The 21210-nt window shown below is 36.3% G+C and overlaps 1 protein-coding gene across 3 annotated transcripts in view; it reads right to left on the minus strand.

Annotated features, from left to right (window-relative positions):
* Olfm3 (olfactomedin 3) overlaps positions 1-21210 on the minus strand; it is a 192991-nt gene that overhangs the window by 21257 nt on the left and 150524 nt on the right. Inside the window, exons 1-2 of one of the 3 annotated variants that reach the window (XM_004869142.3) lie at positions 13694-14103; positions 1304-1450 (exon numbers count right to left, since the gene is read on the minus strand). In XM_004869142.3, coding sequence (XP_004869199.1) covers positions 1304-1450; positions 13694-13822 — 276 coding nt within the window. In that variant the 5' untranslated portion in view covers positions 13823-14103. Of the gene's footprint in view, positions 1-1303; positions 1451-8477; positions 8583-13693; positions 14104-21210 lie in introns of those variants that run through there. The other 2 variants (XM_004869145.4, XM_004869144.4) reach the window with 2 other exon arrangements.

Genomic DNA, 21210 nt, shown 5'->3' on the forward strand with positions numbered 1-21210 from the left:
AATGAAAAAAGTAGAATGTATAAGGAACAAAATCATGAAGAAACATACAGAAGTATTAAAAGATTATATATGAGGTTATTAATATTAATTTTTGAAGAAAGGAAACAAAATATTGTAGAGAAAGATCTCATGGTATATGTAGATACATATTATATATATCCATATCCACATAATTATATATTTTATTAAGCATATAAAATATATAAAAGTCTTCATGTACTAAGAAGTTTTATAATAATATATAAAAGTATTGCTTCCAAAGTGGTGGTGAAATTTTAAGTTTTACTTTGCTTCATGTATTTGCATATTGTTTCATTTATTTTTCTTTTTTTTTTTACTGACTATGCATTATTTATGTAATCAGTAAAAAGTCATTTTCATTGAAATAATGTGAATTACAAATGAATGATCCTTTCAGAGACAGAGTTTTGCCATCAGGTAAAGACACAAAGGTTAGTACAGTGGCCAGCTATAAAGAGCTCTGCCTCTTTATACTCAAAATTGTCATATTCAGAAAAGGAAGTGAATTCCACTGCCTTGGCCAGCCCCAGTTTTTCCACTCTTCTTGTCAGACAAATCAATTTTCTTTTATCTTTTGCTGTCTTGATTTGTAGTCCAACCCTTTGTGAATCCTGTTTCTTTAGGACATATCTCAGTCTGGCTTATCTGAATGGGGATAATTGAAAGAACCATTCATCGGGCTTTCCCCCTAACTAAACATAACATAAATAACCTTGCATAAGCTGATTTTTATCTGTAAAAGAGAATAAATCAAGGGCATTCTGCATTTGATTGTTATGGATTTGGCTTAAGCAAATTATAGAGAGAATGGTATTGAATAAAATTGAGGAACTTAATGTTCAAAAGAATAACTTAGAGAATGATGTGTCCCAATAGCTTGCATGTTGTATGCCATTATTTTAACTTCTTGAAAGATTGTTAATGGGATCCAAATGTATTACCTCAAAGAGCCTACTGTGATCCTGAGAGTTGAGTCTGAATTTTGGCATAGAAATATGACTATTTGCTTTATATTTGTTAAAGAGAGACTAACTGGATATTAGAATAATGTAGTAGAGAGCCGTTCTCAAGAAGATAAAGTTGAGAACAGTAAACAGTTGTAGAAATAAAACAAAGTAGGAGGAAGCTTGAGCTACTTCAACTGAGCAAAAGGAAAAAGATTATTTGAAAGGTGGCACAAAATCAGAAGAATCCTCTTCACCATTACCTCCTTTACCATATTTCCATTTCAGAGAATGGTAGATCACAATAAAAATATGCATAAGGGACCCAGACCACCTACCTTTTCCAGCAGTTGGCGAAGTTGCCTGCTTTTGGCATCTCTGGAGCACAGATTTTGTTCCGGAGCAACCACTGTGCAAATGCATCGCCCATCAGGGTCCTGTGCAGAGCTGTACACTTGCCACCCCTCTTTGGGACTAATCTGAGTCTGAGAAAACCAACAGCAAACACAGAAAACATAGACTCTCATTACAGAATAAAGAGAATGTGGATTTGCAGTAGCTTAAACAAAGCATCTTTTTGGATAATTAAAATTTGTGTTTTCTGTCTTTCAAGTTAGAAGATTAAGCAATTCACAAAGGTAGTAGAACTTCATTCAGTTATACTTTCCTTACCAATGTCCAAAAGTAGATCTTTTGTCTTCTTTCGTTTCCATATTATTAGCTGTTTGTTGAAATCACTGATTCTTACTATGTTTTATTATATTTTGATATTTAGATGGAACTTCAGAAGTATCTATTGACCACCTAATCACATATGATTAGTCTTTCTACATTAGACTTGGTAGCTTGTCCCTCTCAGTAGTAAATAACAATTATTATTCTTTGCTGATTATTATTGAAGTGTGATATTCTGAAACAAAGCCCTGCCTCAGGGAGCTTCTCTTGCATTACAGGTCTAATTATTTAAAAAGCAGGAAAGATTATCACATGATAATATAGATAAAATAAATCAGCACTGTGTTGCAAAAGTTACAGACTTTCAGAGAAGTCAAAGACCATTGTCTTGGCAGAGTCTGTTAAATTGATCTCCCAATAATGTCTGTGCACTTGCACCTTACCTCTCTAAATCCCAGGTAGCATAGCAGTAAAACTAGACACTTTTTTATGCTTATTGTTTTACTTCCTGCTGTCCAATAGGAGCCTTCACTCCAGTCAAATTGAGCTGTGTGCATTGTGCAGTCATGTGATATTGATTCATATTTTTGTGTATCATTGCTCATTCTGCTTCTGCTGCTTGGAATGCCTACTTTGTGAACCCTCTGTTTATTTGGACCAACTATTCTGAAGTATTCTTGGTACTATTCATTAGCCATTTAATGTGTATTGCCTAGTATTGTTATTTGCATTTCATGTGTCTTAACAGCTAGTTTATCTCTAGCTATTAGAAACATGCATATTTCCTATCTACTCTATCAAGAACACTCTATCAAGTACAAAGCTAATTACCCTTATTTTTTGTCTAATTGTTTTTTAAGAAGAACCTCAATAGATTTTCAAATAATGTACACAGAGGGAACTTATTTTCATTATAAGGCAGTGGAAGAAATTTGCCATGATTATATTTGAAACTGTGTAAATTGGAAGTGTCTGCATTAAACTTGAAGGTTTCATTTCTCCAGCTTCTCTTAATTATCTATTAAAAGTTCCTTTTATTAAAAAACAGCAGTTACTGTGAATGGCTTGGTGCACAACACAGATACTCACTCCACCATATGCTGGGAGCACCAAAGGCTCATTGCTCAGTTAAGTCTCTCTTTGAGAATTGGCTTGGCTGAAGAATGCTGCCTTGCTCAAGGCCAGGCGTCATTCCAAGGAAAGTTCACTTCCACTTCAAAGAAGCTGGAACTATTATTCCCATTTCACAGAAAAAGTTAACCTGCCTGAGAGTGCACAGCTTGTATGTAGTGGTGTTAGGCTGTGAAGCCAAGTGGTACGCTCTGTCGCAGCACTGTACAATGCAAATCTGAGGGTCATGTGCATAGTTTTAAATTTTCTAGTTGCCACATTTTAAAAATGAAAAGAAACAACTGAAAATAATTTTAATAAGATATTTTAACTCAATTTACCCAAAATGCTATCATTTCGACGTATACTATGAAAATCATTCATGTTTTATGTTCTGATTTTCAGTCTGTGTGTGTGTGTGTGTGTGTGTGTGTGTGTGTGTGTAGTACTAGGGATTAAACCTGTGCTAGGCAAGCATTCTATCACTGAACTACATGAACAGAACATTCTTCCTTTTTAAACATTTTTGAAACAGGATCTCACTATGTTGCCTAGGATGGGCCTGAGCTGGCAATCCTCCTGCCTCAGTCTCCCAAGTATCTATAGTTATTGTTTTTATTTTTTTAAATATTGTAATGAGTCATTGAAATTAAGTATTCATCTTACTCTTATGAATTCTGTTTGGACTCCTAATATCTCAAGGGCTCAATACACATGTTCTATATACAACATGTAGTTTTTGACAATACATTTCTAGTATTTTTTCCATTTTTGTTTTTTTGGGTTTTTTCGGGGTACTTGGAATCGAACTCTGGACCTTGTGCTTTTGAGGCAGGTGGCAGAACCACTGAGCTAAATCCCCGGCCCTGCATTTCTAGTCTTGCTTTTAATTCCTTTGCAATGCCCATATTGATATGATTCTCAATATGCATATAATTGTTTTCAAAAAATTAATTATATAGATATTGAAAGAACAGCAGTGAGATCTTACATAAACAACCCATTCATTTTGAACAGATATTCCTTGTTTAACGACCTACCTGTTTAATAATTATTCAGACTTATAAGCCAGCCACCCTGTTCAGACTTATAACCCATTGCTTCCACTTTGGACCAGCCTTTTTTTTTGTACCGTTCTGTACATCTTGTTTATAGATCCTCAATGTCTTCTTTTGCACAGTACATTGCATTTATATAGTACTCTAAATTTTGCTGATTTTACTGTACAGTACTATAGCTTTATGTTCTTTTGTACATTACATGAGTGCATGTAAGAGTTATGCATATAAAAGCAAAGTCATCAGTTGGAGTTTCCCTTGCCCATTTCTTTGTTCTGAATATTGTAATGTATATATTATTTACAGTTCCTCATTCAGCCACCCATTAATTGAAAGACCCAGTCTCTGGAATGGAACTCAGTTATTAAATGAGGAGTGTCTTTATTTGAATTAATTTTTTTTTCCCTGTGGAAACGAGATAAATCATTGGGTATAGTGTTAGTTATTTTTCTCTCATTGCTGAGACAAAATATCCAACACTCAAAGTAGAGGGAAAGGGGGTTATTTTGTTTACAGTTCATAGAGGTTTCACTGCATAATCAGCTGAGATGGCAAACAGGCATCACAAGGAGAAACAATACAGCACACACAAGGTAGCAAGGGTAACAAGAGACCTTCACTGAGTCTTTCTGCCTCTTTTATCCCATCCAGACCACTGGGATTAGGGCAGTGGCAAATTAGTCACTCACATATAGTGGTTTAGTAACCACACACTCTTAACCCCAGCATCACACATTCCAGAGCCAACTACCTCTGAAAAAGAAAGCCCCACCTCATCCACAGGAGGCTTTGGGGGACATCTAAACACAAACCACAACATCTGTCCCTGGCCCCCAAAGACTCATGCACATCCTTTTATGCAAAAAAGGATTTAGCCCATCTCTAATAGTTGCCAAATTCCTAACAGTTTCAGCATTGCTGAAAAGTCCAATTCCAAAGTCTCCTCTGAGATTTAAGGCAAAGTCTTAGCAGCAAGCCCCTGTACAAATGAAAAGAAAGTCAAACACTTCCAACATTCAATGGCGCAAGATAGACACTACCACTCAGAAAGGTACAAACAGGAAGATACAAGGAATAGGGCCAAAGTAAGTCCAAAATCCAGCAGGCCAAATATTACTTTCCACAGTTTCACTCCCAGCATCCAAGACAATCTGTGGCAAGTTGTGAACTCCAAAGGGCTTCGGTGGCTCCTCCCCTATGGCACTTGCGGTGGTTTTAGTTCCCATAGCTTCTCTCTGGGGCAGGATCTGCTCCCTACTTACAGCTTTCCTCAGATGATCCATGTCTCTGGCTTTTTCAAACTTCTGGGGTCTCCACTGCACCTTTGGCTTCACACTCACAGATTACACATTGCCCTCTCTGGGCCACACTGCCTGGCCTCCCAGACTTTTTCCTGAAATCTGGGTGGAAGCCTTCTTGACCCCATAACTCTTGCATTCTGCATGCACCTAAAACCAGCACCACATGGATGATGCCAAAGTCTGCTGCCAGGTGGAGCAGTAACCAGGCTTCCTTCTCTCTTGGCTGTAGAATACCTGTATTGCTGAGCATTCTGAATCCAATCCCAAGGAACAACTTCCCTAAGCAATCATTTTGGAACACAGTGCAGCCTCCACCATTCTGGAACATGGTGCTCTGGGGCTTTCTTCTCAAAGCAGAATCCTTCACTTTTGTGATTTTGAGACTGCAAAGAGTGGAATCCTGCTGCTTCTTGTGATGCTCCCAGGTTAACTTTTCTATTTTCCAGTTCCTTCTCAGCAATCAAGACCTCCTCTGCTCTATTTTTGCAGTCTACAGCTTTACTGTAACTTCGTTTCTAGCCAAACTCAAAATGTTTTGAATCATTCTGCTAGGCTTTGTGTTCTTGATTCTCAACATAGATCTGGTTAAGAGCTCCCAACAGAAGCCATGCCAATGTCAATATTTGACTGCCTTGAAATTTCTTCTGCAAGATTAATTAGTCCCCCACCCCTAATCTCAGTCTCAGGCAAAGTCTCTGGAAATGAGCAAAATGCAGACAAACTTTCTGCCAAGCCAAAACACACATCATCTAGAGTCCAGCAATCAATGTAGTCCTTCTTCTCAGCAGAAATTTCCCAAGCATGGTCTCTACCAGCCTTCTGGTCTTCTGAGCTCTGACCAGAATCTATCATACAAAATAGCCTAAGTCATTCTAGCCCTACTTCTTCAGTCAACATCTCCAAATCTTTCCCAATTCTCCCCCTTCCCATAAACCAGTTCCAAAGGCTTTTGAGCCACATGTCCAGGTAAAGTCACAGCAATGACCCCACTCTCAGTACCAAATTTCTGTGTTATTTACTTTTCCCTCATTGCTGAGACAAAATACCCAACACTCAAAGTTAGAGGGGAAGGGGTTCATTTTGCTTACAGTTCATAGAGGTTTCGGTCCATAATTGGCTGGTTCTGAGGCTGGGATGGCAAACAAGCACCACAGAGGAGAAATAACATGGCACACAAAAGGTAGGAAAGGTAACAAGAGACCTTCACTGAGTCTTTCTGTCTCTTTTATCCCATCCAGACCACTGGGATTAAAGCGGTGGCAAACTAGTCACTCACATGTAGTGGTTTAGTAACCACACACCCTTAACCCCAGCATCACACATTCCAGAGTGAACTACCTCTGAAAAAGAAAGTCCCACCTCATCTGCATGAGGCTTTGGGGGGACATCTAAACACAAACCATGACAGGTATCCTTTTGTCTCAGCTCTGGGATTATTTCTGTAGCCAAGATTGGAAGATTTTAGCCTCTTTCCTTGAACAATTTTCAGAGATTCAACAGATAAAAAGGTATTTCTTATATACAAAGAAGAAGAAGATGAATTCAAAATCTAATTCTGGCTTATTCTATCTTAGGCCCCAGCTTATCACATATAAATCAATGCACAAATCTTTTTCCTTTCAAGGGCTTCAGTGACAATTCTTACAGGGTATTTATAGCCTTTCCAAGAAAAGTCATGAACATATATTGGGGAGGCTGTACATAAACTCAAGAAACTCATAAAGATATCATAATCCTCATCCTTGCTCTACTATGAAAAACAAATGGTGCAAGACCTATCTTTTTAGTCTCTTCTTATCTATCTTCTTTACACAGTTATAGAAGTCTCTTATGCTTCCTTTTATTGCTGAGGGGTCTGGCTCATTTAACATGCCAAAGCTTTCTATTTCATTGGCCCTTTATTTTTGGTATTTTTGCCTAGATATTCAGATAAATGAATATCAATAAGTGTTTATTTTTACCCAAACATCTAGAATAAAAAGATGTACTTAGAATTATCTACTACTAGAATCAGTTAAGATCTTAGATTATTGAGTTCTCCTTTTTTGTAGATCAGAAAAAGTACAGAGGAGGTTATCTACAGAAGTACAGTTTAAATGACATAATTAAAGGTTTAAACTTAGTAACAGTATGGGATTAATGTATTTGGACATAGGCCCTGTCGGCTTCTAACACTGGACACAAATCTCAAATATGTCATAAAAGTAAGGCTTTTCAGTAGAATAAATTTAGCTTTTGGATGAAGGAGCAGGGACCACCCAATTATAATATTAAACTATTTTAACAGCTTACAAACTGTGCAAACACTGATATTAAACCTGGCAGCATTAATGTTGATGACCACTTGCCAAGTGTTTGGCTGACTGGTCTGGAGATTTTCATTACAGAGCTAGGTGTCAGCTGCTCTCTGGAACAGGCAAGTGGGAAAGGTGAATAGAGTTTGATGTTCATTTAGCATTCTCCTGGTGGTGTCTGGTTAATAACAGTAAAGACTTCTTTGTACTTGCAGTTGTCTTCCTGTAGGAATCATTGAAAAGAGCCATGACCTTCTCTACTACACTTAGAATGATCTAAACTATAAAAATTCACCTTGCTTGACAAGAAAAAGGTAAATCCAGAAAGGAAAACCCTAATATAAAAGGTGAGTGACTGACAGTCCTGTGGATTTTCCTAGAGATTTCTGGGGTGCTAGGATCAGTGATAGAGGAAGTGTTATGAGAGTCAAGTGCTGTATTTTAGGGCACCCATACTGGCACTGAAAAGAGAAGCAAAATAAAATCTGACTTCAGGTGGAAGAACATATTTAGATGACCCCTGAAAAAAGTCATGCCCCAATCTTATAAGAGTAATTATTTAGGTGTCAATACAACTCATATTAAGAATAATCATTTATGGAACTCTATTCACTAAATGCCAGTTTGTGTGATTTTTGTCTTCAGATATCAAAATAACCTTGTGGATTACTCAACCAATTGTCCTGATCGGGAAACATAGAGACAGGAAGTTTTATAGATCAGCCAGAGAACAGTCTGCAAAAGTGGAAATTTTTACTTGTACAGCCTGATTTCAGAACACCAAGTTTAAACACCATTTTGTTCACTAATTATTTCAATCCCTCTTAAGACATGACGATTTAACCTAATATCATTTTCTGAACTATTGAGAAGACTGGTCCTTGGACCTGGAGGGTGCATATAGTATATTGCCGCCCAAAGCGTTAGAAATTACACAGATTAGTGATGCAGTTCTCTTTGAATGTTTTGTGTTAATTAAAAGAACTAAATGAACTATTTAGAAGTTTTAAATATTATAAAACTCATGAAATATTTAGGAATACTCTTAGTAAGAATGATAAAAGGATAATTTACCAATTCCATTTCCAGTCTCGATTCTTACAATTTAATTCCAAAGCTATGTTTTGTAAATGCGAAGACAACTTGTGAGAGTCTTTCTAATCCTTTAGGAACTCTATGTTGGAGAAAATGGATCCTGAGGGTTGAAAGGCAAAACCAAAAATAAATCAAAATGCCTGGTATTTCCATAGTTTTCTCTTTATAAAATCTTTTATCTTAGTCTTATTTATTTTGAATCAACTACTTTTAGAAATGGGCAATATCTTATTTTACCTAAGAGGAAATTGAAACTTGGAAAAATTGCTCAAATTCTTTGTTTCAATTAATTAATTTATTCTTTAGTCAGTATTACATATAAGACATATTAGTTTTCTCCAACTTTCAGTCCAGCTGTCTTTATGCTCATCCTCTACAGATAAATGTAGATTATCACCTACGCCCATTCTCCAAGAGCCATAAATAGGGCTTTAGAGGAGACAGACCCCTCTGCAGTGGATAGGAGCAGGTCTGTCCTGGCAGGTGGAGGGTATCATCCAGTATGGAAATAGTGGACATTGTCATACCAGCCAGGCAGTCAGAGTAAGGGCTCAGCAAGATGCAGCTCAACCCAATACTTCTGTGGAAGGCACTGCAATACTTGCTCAGGGCCCAGGTGGAGGGACAGGCAAAGGGAGAAAAGTTTGATCCTTTGAACAGAAGAGAATCAACTGGTTCAACAATGTTAGATTTTTATGTTTCTTGCTGTTTCTGGGTGTTCCTCAGAAGTGCAGACTGAGGCACTGATCTACTGAAAGTGCTGTACCAAGTGGGAGACAAAGGAGAAAGAAAAACACTTATTAAAACCTGTTTCATGTAGAATGGAGATATATGAGTGATTAAAACACCTTATCAACTTTCTATTTGAGATTAATTTTGTTCCCAGAGAGTGAAATGTGAGTTAGCATGCTAATGACTTTAGTTGTGGAGAAGAGAAAAATGTGAGGACAGGAGTTAGAGAGAAGTTGACAGATCACGCTAAAGGAAGCTGTGTTCTGGAGGACGGTTAATAAAATGTCACTGCATAGCAGTTTTCTTGGTATTATTTACAAGAATACTTTGGACTGAAATAAATTAATAATCTCGACTCAAGGAAATCTCTAGGTTTTAACAACAACAACAACAGCAACAACAAAAACCATCTATAAAGAGAAACAAGAACAAAAATAACCAAAGACATCATCAAATTTAGGATGGCTACATCTGCTCATAGTCTGTGGAAATCACAATGAGCTGGAGTTGGGAAGAATTTGAGAGGTAATATTTATTGCTGTGACTCTCCACTAAATGAAATTTCTGTATATTCTTGGGTTTCCATTTGACCTCTGCATGGCAGGGATTTCATCTCTTCACAGGCCACACCTTCTATTGGTGAAAAGTTGAGGAGCATGATTTGAACTTCTGTCTATGTAATTTTCCTTCTTTGGCCCTACTTTTGTTACACACACTTAAACAAGAATAAATGGACCCTCTCATCCATTAGGTGATTCTTCTATAAAAAGATAATTATCACATTCTGTTGCTCTCAAGATATGCCATTTTGTTCTCTCAACCAACTCTGGTCCTTAATTTTCCCTGTCACAAAATGGACATTGCCTAGCGATTTGGGAGGATGAGGGGCCTTGAAGTCAGATGTCTTCATTCACTACTAAAAACACATTGGTTAGTTGAGGATAAAAGACTCAGAAGATATGGAGAGTTTGTTTCAGCATATTCTATTCATTTTACAGAGCCTTAAATTTACTAACACACCAAAGTAGTTATTTCTGAGGAGAAGCTAGCTAGATATTTGAAAATGTAGCAAAACAAATTGCTTATGCCTAGAGGTCCCTTCAAGGCCTCTTCCTACCATTGCAGTAGAGTGGACTCAGAACAGCTGGTGTCTGCGGAGCGTCCTATGCTTTTTTAATTATTCTTTTCCAGGTTCTTCCTGGTATGGAGTCCACAGCATGGGGGATTTCTCAGAAGCTCAGCCTCCAGGGGAAGTTACTGCGCATCAGAGAGAAGTATCAGGGGGAGCCGGACCCTTCTGAGAGCTAAAGCTTCCTCTCCTCAGACACCAGTTTATAAGGAAAGAAAACAGGGCAAAATAAGAAGCATGAAGGAAGGAATGTTTCAATATTCAAAGAAAAACAAGAGGAAATTTATTACCTAATAAAGAGTTGTATTTAATTACTTACCGATAAAATACATTTTGGAACATGGAAAACTTCTCTCAGCCTTTCAGAAAATAAAATGTGCATTGCCTATTTCAGAGATACTTGTCATAAACAAATGCTATTCAGTGCCTTACACTCTACATTTCTTTTCTTTTACAGGTCATTTGAAAGTACCAGTTTAAAGAGATATTATATTTACATTTCTACATAGTCCATGAACAATCATCAAACATATTGTAAAGCTCCTGTTTTGTGCACAAAGCGGCAGGTTCATCTCATTCATAGTGTTTAAAATGAGGCCATAGAGTAGGAAAATTGAAGTGAAGAACAGGCTTCCTACTGTGTTGCTGCATCCACTATGCTATAGAATAAAGACTTGTCCATGTTTCCACCTAGGGGAAGAGTCTTGCCAGCCTTTCACATGGAAATGGTAGTAAAGGTCTTTAGAGAATTATTTCAAAGGCAGTAAGAAGAATCCCCTGACCAGAAAGCATCCTTCACGGCTTTGTCACCATCTCTAAATTGCCACAGAGGAAGTTATTTTCTTCTTAAAAATGCAAAAGCTTTGGGAGTTTTATAGTTGACTTTATAGCTTTCTTCTGACTCTGTAAAGCCAAAGAGATGAGAAGGGTATTTTAAAGGATGAGGGCTTTGGTGTGTAAGACAAAGCACGGAGTCCAGGTACACGCTAAACTCTAAGCAAGGCAGAGTGGACACAGTAGGGCACCAGAGGCCAGGAGGGGTAAGCAAGACTAAAGGAAGTGGTGGGAGAGATGATTTTTCTGGGCAGCATTGTGCTCTTATGACTTGGCTCTGTGATTAAAAAGCTGAGGGAAACATAATTGGTCACTTACATGTTTCAAGTCAGTCTACCCACTTACAGACTGAAGAGATTGCATCATATCAGTTATATTTCCAATTAAACTGTGGAGAGCTCTAAAGTGTGTGTGAAGATATCTTTAGTGGAGCAAGGATGCAAATGGTAGAGACCCAGGAAATACCTCCTACCTCTATTTATTATTTGTTCATTACCTGCTTATTTACTGTTCCATATTGCTTCATTGAAAAAGTATTTATTCTGCATATATTAAAACTAATATTTAATTTGCCAAACAAAGCTCTGCTGCTGAAGGTAGTGTGAAAATAACCAGCCCAGATGGTTTCTAAGATCCCTTCCACCTTTCCAGCATCAACATTTTATGCTATTAATCTAGAAATAGAGTCATTCATCCTTCACCATGGGAATCCTAACGTATGAGCAGTCATCTTGAATAATTAAAGAATAGATATTACTCTTCTGAAAGCATATTTTTAAAAAAGCTTTTGCAATCTGCTTTCTCCATTCCAGAAAATACCATTTACAGTTTTACTATTCATAACCATAGTGAAAATTGTCTTGAAGTTATTAGAGTTCGTTTGTTTGCAAAAGGCAGACATCTGAAGTAAGATATATCAGGTACATCAGAACACACATACACGTAAATGTAAATATAAATGTAAAATGTAAATGTTTTACATTTTTCAAACAAGCTATCAATTGGAAAGTAAAAAGAATTAATTTACTTTAAACTTACAAGACAACTAAAACTTCTAAAAATTCATGTATAATTTTGGAAATTCAATTCTAAGTCAGCAATAGAAAATAATCAAGCCAATATCTATATACACAAAACATGTACAATGTAGAACCAAGTCAGAATATTAGAAATATAAATTATTCAATAGTTTCATAGTTTAGGAACATTTCTCTGAAAGAGTTAATTCAACAACTATGTCATTGTAAGCAATGAAGTACTCAGACATTGAAAAAACTTGGCTTAGTAAATACTAAGTAATGTAAATGTCTTTGTTTTGTAATTGTGTATTGATGACATATCATGTTTTCTTTGCAACTTTACATCATTCCTGCCACCCCACATCTTGAAGGTATGGGAAAGAATCTCTTCAATGATGGAGGCACGTAAGTAACTGAAGGAAGGCAAAAATGTAAAAGCAGGTAATCACATGCCTCCTATGTACTCTGCTGGTGTCCTAATACTAGGAGATGCTGAAAAAGGTGTGTAATTAATTCAGTCTGACTTTATTCAATAAATTATTCATTGATTGATAGATTATTATTAGCAAGAGCAAACAGCTTTTAAAAATGGAAGGCTAGTTTTCTTGTTTGAATTTCTATTATCCACTGGAAAGTAAAAAAAAAAACAAAACAATTGTTTTTATGTCCTTTATTTGATAGCAAAGAAATTTTTTTCCAGAATATTCCTTTTATTTAAATTTGTATGTTAAGAATTAATAGTTTTTCTTTTTCTTTAAAATGTGTCTGAGTATTACTAACTAAATCTTGCTCTAAATGATCAGAAATTACTTTATTACAATATGAGGAAGATTAAAAGACCACAGTTTTGGTTAATGAATGCCACACAAAATAGGCTTGTGATAGGAAAAGTCTTCATAAAATATTAAATAATATAGGAAGATGTTTTTATCAAGTACAAGTTTTTATTGTTCCTGTTTCTTAGCTCTTTCAGAGGTCTGTTTGGCAGGTTTTAAATTGCTGAATATTTTTCCATTTATGCTTAAAGGATGTTATTTTCTGCATTAAATATAGTCACAGGCATCATATTCCAAGGAAGATCTTGTTGTAGTAACACTAGTTTACATAAAATACAATCTACAGCTTATTCAGTAGGAAAATTATGGGGATTTTAGTCATTACAAGAAGAAAATAAGAAACAAAGCATATTTCTTTAAGAATCTTTCCAAATCTCAAATTAGAGTTAAGTTAAATATGAATTCAAGCTCTTCTATTTTAAGAATTCCCTTTTATAACTATTATTTCTTTTCATAAGCTAATTTCTTAAACTTTTTTTTTTTTGGTTTTGGTGTAACTTTAAAGTATCAACTTAGATATCATATCTTTGAAGTTGACCTATAAGTAGAGAAGCAACATCTGTTTTTGCAATTTACAAAATAAATCCCACTGCTTTATTAATGCACATACTTCCCAAGATGGCCAAACCCACAGGAATCACTTACTAAGGTATCTGATGTCGACAGCCTCGTGGTGTTCAATCCTACCAAGGATGGGAGAGTTTGGGACATCCAATTTGAGATCATTGCCATGGTGCTAAGCACAGCGCCAAGCTTCAGCAGTGGAGGACTCATTGTTGTGGAGCTAATGAGTTTTCATAGTGACTGATTAAGATCCCGGAGTCAGGCTGGCAGTGGGAGGCGTGACTGCAGCGCACCACAATGATAGCAGAAAAAGAGATCAACAGCCCCAGCTCTAATCACTCAGGAAAGCTTACAGAACCTTTCCCATCTCATGGGAAGTGCCCTCCGCCCTTTTCTCTCTGCTTTCTCGGACACTGCTGGATCATCAAACAAGATATCCTTCACAGGGCTTGATTGGTAATTAACAGACCAGAAGTTGGAGGGCAGGAGAAATGTGAGCTTTGCCTGCTCCACTATGCTCAGTTACCACCAACACAGTCCATTTCCTCTGGGGTTTGTGTAAGTATAATCAGCTGCTCTTTATCTTTCATAGAAAAAGGATGCCTTTAACTGGAGATCTGCCAAAGTGCACATTTCAGAAACCAAACTTAATATGTACAGATTTTCTGGGCAAGGGCAGAGTGCTTTTAGGAAGAGCACGAAAATAAAGTCTGCAAATTATTTCCAAGATGGTCAGATATTGAAAGTAAGAGATAATTTTTTAAAACAGTAATTTAAAATTAGCATCTTAGCTTTAAAAATGTAGGCACAGATGAATAGTTACTGCCTGTGGCAAACACTACCTTTGGGCATCTTTTATCTGAACAGATAAAAAAGGCTGCCTTGGAGAGAAACTTATTTTACAGAGAATTCATGTTTCCAGTTGTACTTTAAGAACATGTGCTTTGCTTCATAGGTGCTCAGTCACATGGCAAACTCAGTTAACACTATTTTCACCTCCTAAAGAATGACAGACAGATATTAAAGTCTGTTTCTTGAGAGAACATGTGATTTTTTTTTTAAAGGTGCACAGGACTTGGACTCAGGAAGTCTGAGGTTCTCTTCTAGTTAGCTGTGTAAGTAGCCAGCAAATTAATTTTTGGCTTTAGTGTTTTCCCATAATATAAGGGGGTTGGATTCCATGGCTCCTTCCAGCTCTAAAACTCAGTAATCTTTTTATTAGAACTTCATTGGAAGATATGGCACACTGAATCTAGGGTTTATGGGTAATTTCATTACATCTTTTATAAAAACACTACAAATTGCCCACATCCAAATCTCAAGTCCCCAATGGAATAAATCAGAGGTAATTGCCTTAAGCAATGTATGTATTTTAAAATAAAAATGTAGAGAGAAGACATGAAGGAAAATATGGCCTCATGATAGCTAAATGAAAAGGAATCAGTTACAAACAATTTTTTAAAACATATTGTTTCGATTCCTTAGGAGAATTATGGAATTGTATGCATCTGGAATTTTTGGCCAAAGATGTATATCTTTCTTAACAGTTTAGAGAAGAAAGACACAGTCTTTGGTAAAACTGAACAAAATGTATACTAGAGTGTGTCCATGAACTTTATTTTCAAAAGCAGCTTTACACTGGAATGGATGCAAAGAGACTCCTCAAATTTTTCTTGTAGCTATTAGTTTGGAATCTAGGTTATCTTTTCTTTTTGTTTATTTGTTTCACTATAAAATGCATCTAAATGATTTCAGTTGGTGTTTATTTTTTAATCATGGTACCCAGAAAATCAAACACTATTTCTTTTAATCCTTCAAAACTCATGTCATAAGACTAAAAACACAACAGTTTGTGTATAAAGTAACACAGAGCATTCATGGACAAGACGGAAATTTTACATTACTTAGTATTACAATGTAGGAAAAACCTAAGTGGTTTTCTAAATGTTTAAAAAATACACCTGGAAATCTACCTGACTTTAATGAAGGAGAGGGGTATATTTTCTTTTTTTGAGAGGGGTATATTTTCTAAAGTTTAATTTCCAAAATTGAAAATTAATATACATCCTATTACTGGGTAATTTAAGAAGCAATGTGCCAGATGGTAATTATACTTATTAATAAACTATCAGTCAACAAAATAATAGCATCTTTAGAAAAATACAGGATTGAGGGCTGGGGATTTAGCTCAGTGGTTCCACCGCCTGACTCGAAAGTGCAAGGTCCCGAGTTCAATCCCCAGTACCAAAAAAAAAAAAAAGGATTGAATGTCAGGGGAAAACAGAGTAAATTATAAAGAAAGGAAGAAATAAAGAAGAGCAACACAGATGGAATGGTCCTTTCAATTTCCTAGAGATACAAATAAGTATATTAAAGAACTGAAAGAGAACAACGGTGAAAGTCTATGATTCCATCATGCTTATGAGCAACATAAAAGCTACACTATGTTGTTTTAGAACAGGTTTAAATGGCACACATTGAAGTAGAACAGCTCCAACCATAATGGTTATTAGTTGTGGGAAATAAAAATAACTACAGTTTGCAAAGAGCTAAATAGTTTCCACTACTCTCATAACCTCTTTAAAGGATTTCATTTAGTAATTGATTTTGCAAAGGGAGTAGATTTTTTTGTAGAGAAGTAGCAGCCTGTGTAAGGGCAAGAAAACCAGTAGTTGCAGTTTACGCAACACACTGGGAGTGGGAATGGAAGAAATAGAAAAGACTGAGGCTCGAAATATTGGCTGTGACCAGGGACAGGCTTCAAGGCCACTGATGGTATTTGATCCTACATGCCATGATTTAATGCAAAACAGTGAGGCTATTAATTTTATGCTGAGAAGTTTTTATTTGAGCATTTATTTGTGGTGCAGGATAGATAGATGGGGACTACAGGGGGAACAATACATATCAGAGACAAGAAGGTCACTTTAGAGGTATAGGTTCACAGCCTAGGTAAAAATTGATGAGTCCTGGGGTAAGAAACTGTTAGTGGTCTTCAAAAGGATGAATTGCCCAGAGGTTTGGTGGGCCTTAGTGACTGAATGGATGTGAGAAGTGAGAGAGAAGCAGTTACCTACAAGAACTTCCAGCTTTGAGTTGGGGTGAAGATTTCTTCCCCTGTCATTCGTCAGGGTAAGAAATACATGTAGAAGAGTAACTTTAGGAGAAGTTAGAATTCTTTGTCACACACCCGGTGTGAGATTCCTGTGTACAGTCAGAGGATGGCAATGTGCCCATACATACAGCTCAGAAAAGTGTTAGTTTGCTTAAGCCACGGAAACTTGATGGCCTAGTAAAAATAATGTAGCTTATATAGTTGACAACACGGTTAATATAGTCTTAAAAATAACAAATGTTTTATTTAGACCTTAATTTAAGATAATTTCTGCATTTATGACTACTTTTTTAAAAAAATGACAAAGAAAAACAGCTTTTATTTCTAGTAAGTGCTGAATATCTTTCTAAGTCTAATATTCTCACAGAAAATGTAAAATGACTACACACTTATTTTCCTACTAGAATCCCATGGTGGATCAATAACTACAAAACCTACAAGGTGTATTATTGGCCATGGCATAGTGAAAGATATTGATTAATATATTTATTCATTAGATTTTTATAGTAGCCTTTTTATTACCCAGAGTGTATTTCATGATATACCTTTATAATAATTAATAACCAAATAAATATTAAGTGAGAAAGGCTAGGTAATCTTATATAATATTGACATGTTCTGTCATTGGAACTTTTCCCCTTGACTTGTAATACAAAACTGCAATGTTGCTTTGACCCTAAATACATACAGTACTTCCCAGTTTGGGGGCTAATTGTGTAGTAGGTATGTGGGGATATCTGGAGAACACAGTCTAGCCAGATAGGAGAAGTTAAATACATGACAAAACCCAATAGTCACACAAAATGACCAGTTATTGAGACAATTGTTTTCCTAAAATTTGTCTTTAGAGAAAGTAAGCAGAGAGTGAGAGTATGTGCTAAGCAATATAAAGTTTAAAATGGAAAAATCTATATGTACTTAATTTTATAATTTAAAACCAATTTTAATTTATAGATGGTCTGAGGCAGAGAGGAGAATGGTTTACTAGATGTAGTTGTAAAAAAAACAACTAATGCAATGCTGATTGAAATTCCAACAATATACTTCACAGAACTAGAGAAAAAAATCCAAAAATTCATTTGGAACCAGAAGAGACCTAGAATAGCAAAAGAGATTTTAGGCAATAGAGATACAGCTGGGGGTATTACAATCCCCAATTTGAAACTATACTACAAAGCTACTGTGATTAAAAACAGCATGAGACTGGCAAAGAAATAGACTCGAGTATCAGTGGAACAGATTAGAAGATGCAGAAACAACTACAGATATGCTCAGCCACCTCATCTTTGACAAAGGAGTCAGCCATCCTCTTTGGAGGAAAGATAGCCTATTTAATAAATGGTGTTGGAAAAACTGGATTTCAACCTGCCAAAGATTAAAACTAGACCCATACCTATCACCATGCACTAAACTAAGATCAAAGTGGATTAAAGATTTAAATATCAAGACAGAAACACTAAACTTGCTGGAAGGTAAGTTAGGTAGAACTCTTGAAGACATTGGTATAGGAAAAGACTTTATGAAGAAAACCTCAGTGGCATGGGAACATGCACAAAGAATCAACAACTGGGATCTAATCTTATTAAAAAGCTTCTGCACTGCAAGAGAAACCACCAACAGAGCTAAGAGACAACCTACAATATGGGAAGAAATATTTAGCAGCTGTACCTCAGACAAAGGACTACTATCTGGAATATATAAAGAACTGAAAAAAATCAGACCCCCCAAATTCAAAGACCCAATTCAAAAATGGGCATCTGAAATGAATAGACATTTCTCAGATGAAGAAGTAAAAGCAGCAAATAAATATAAGAAAAAATGTTCAACATCAGTGGTTATTCTAGAGATGCAAGTGAAAACAACACTGAGATTCCACCTCACCTGAGAAAGAATGGCTGTTATAAAAATATCATCCAATAACAAATGCTGGCGGGGGTGTGGGGAGAAAGGAATCCTTCTCCATTGTTGGTGGGAGTGGAGGCTGGTGTAATCACTGTGGAAATCAGTATGGAGATACCTCAAAGAACTAGGCTTAGAGGTCCCATTCAACCCAGCTATCCCCCTGCTGGGTATCTTCCCAAAAGAATTAAAAGAATCATACCACAGTGATATATGTGCACCCATGTTTATAGGGGCACAGTTTGTAATAGCTAAAGCTTGGAAACAACCCAAGTGCCCATCAACTGGAGACTGGATAAAGAAGATATGGTTTTTAAAAAATAAAATGGAGTACTACTCAGCCATAAAGAATGAGAAACTAGAGCCACTATAACTAAATGGATGCACATTGAGGCCATCCTCTTAAGTGTTGTAAATAGGACACACATGTGTAAATATCGAATAGTTTCTCTAGTGTGAGAAACTGAAAGTGTAATTAAGGATACACACGGATGAAATTGCCTAATAACATATTTCTTGGATTGTGTGTCCATCGCGTGTCATATGACTGTATCAAAATTTAAATTAGGGAGAAGCTTGGCTCATGTGGAGTCTGCTAGCTGACTGGAGTTTTTTTTCCAGACCACTATTTGTTCAATGTTGGTTGTGGGGAACTTTCTGAAACAAATCACATCCTCTCGTGTCTTGTTGGTACTTGAGATTTTTTTAAAGTTATATGGAAAAATGTTTAAGTGCTTTTCAGTTCTGTTTTGAGTTCTACTGTATTTGAATATTATTGTAGTATTTTTCCCCTTGCATTGTTCTTTGAATGATTTTAATTTCTGTATGTGTGTGTTTGATAATAAAGTTATTAAAAAAACTAAAGAGACTAAAGAAATTATTGGAGGAAGAGAAGAAAAAAGAAGAGGAGGTTAGCAACTGGGCAAAACACTGAAAGATGAATTGCACTGATTGATTTAAAATGTAGCTAAATCAGAACGGCCTCTAGGAAACCAACGGGCTTCTATTAGCAAATTAAGTAGGAAAAGTAGAGGGAATAGCCTTAAATAAAAGAAGGTTGTTATTTTGAAGTGAACTTTTTGGATGCTGGGCATCCTTGTTGGGTGTGTATTAGTGGAATAACCAGGTAAATACACAACTCTGCCCCTACTGTGGCCCCTTAAAGGCAGTTTAGATGGTAATCCTCTAGGTTGTTTCACTTATTGGAAAGTGACATTGATAAATTAATCTCCAAGTTCCATTTTTCATCTGTTAAATGGGCATAGAAGTACTTAAGTGGAATGGTTTTTTGAAAGACTGAGTGGAAGAATGGATTTGAAAATGCTTATATCATGTTAGAGACTCAATAACTAAAACCCTATCTTTGGTAAGAAATGACATGATTGGGCCAGCCTGGTCAAGGAGAGCAGAAGAACTGGATAAACAACTATTCATTTAATTGATGGGAATTTTGTGACTAAGCGAGGATGGCCATAGAGACTAGAGACTAGAATATATGCTATTTTACAACTCAGTTTCTGAGGGTGATGAGAATAATGTAACTTTGCTGCAAGACACCACATCAGTATGGTGCTAGGTTTCACCAGCTCAAGGAAAGGGAATTATGATTTGAGTCCTCCTTCACTGAGAAGGTGAAGTAATTACAAGAGGATTTTCATAATGTTGCACTGCTGCAGTGACCTACCTACCACTCCTATGCTACACCCTCTACCTTCCTTCCTGTTACCAAAGACAAATTGTGCTTCTAAGTCAGGTTGATCTCTCCCTGGTATACTAGATCAGGACCTTTCAGTCTATGATGGATAAGAATTACCGGGAAGTTGTTAAAAATCCAGATTCCTAGGTCCCACCAGGAGAGTTTGACTTATCTCTGGCATAGGCCAAAATAATTTGCACTTCTAACAAGCTCACAGGAGGGGCTGGTGCTTCCTTCATGGCCTACTCTTTAAATAGACTCCTCTGGACCACATCCATATCACCTACTCAAAGGCAAACTTTCTTGATTACTTACTTCTTTTCCAAAATCAATAAAATTTCCCGCTTTAATGCTCAGAAGGATACAAACACTGCTTCATAACTCTTGTTTTAAGTACAGATTTTTTTTTTTCAGTACTGAGCATAAAACCTAGGAATTTATGCATGCAAGGTGAATGCTTTACCACTGAGATACATTTCCAGTTCTTCCTACAAAACTTTCTTGATCCTAATTTTTCTTCAGTTTTCTATTTCTCATATTTTTTTTTACAGCACACCTTCTTGAAATAATTATCTATACTCACTATCTTAAATTTTTCTCTTATTTATTAGCTTTTCTGGTGTATACTTCTTAGTCCTCCAGTAGGGTTTTTATGAAGCCTGCAGTGCCTCCACTTTGCTAAATCTAGAAGTCAATTTTCAGTCCTCAACTTTTTTGATAGATGAGCAGCATTAATGAGTTGTATTTTTTCTTCCTTGAAATACTTTCTTTCCTTGGCTCTAAGAATATGACTCTTATCTAGTTTTCCTCCAACTTCTTGACCTCTTTTGATGTCTCCTTTCCTGATTCTTCCTCATCTATATGCTAATGACTGCCAAATTCATCTCT

The sequence above is a fragment of the Heterocephalus glaber genome, unplaced genomic scaffold (genome assembly GCF_053883595.1).
Source record: "Heterocephalus glaber isolate CG9 unplaced genomic scaffold, H.glaber_assembly_v1.0 deba00001442, whole genome shotgun sequence".
Classification (NCBI taxonomy): domain Eukaryota; kingdom Metazoa; phylum Chordata; class Mammalia; order Rodentia; family Bathyergidae; genus Heterocephalus; species Heterocephalus glaber.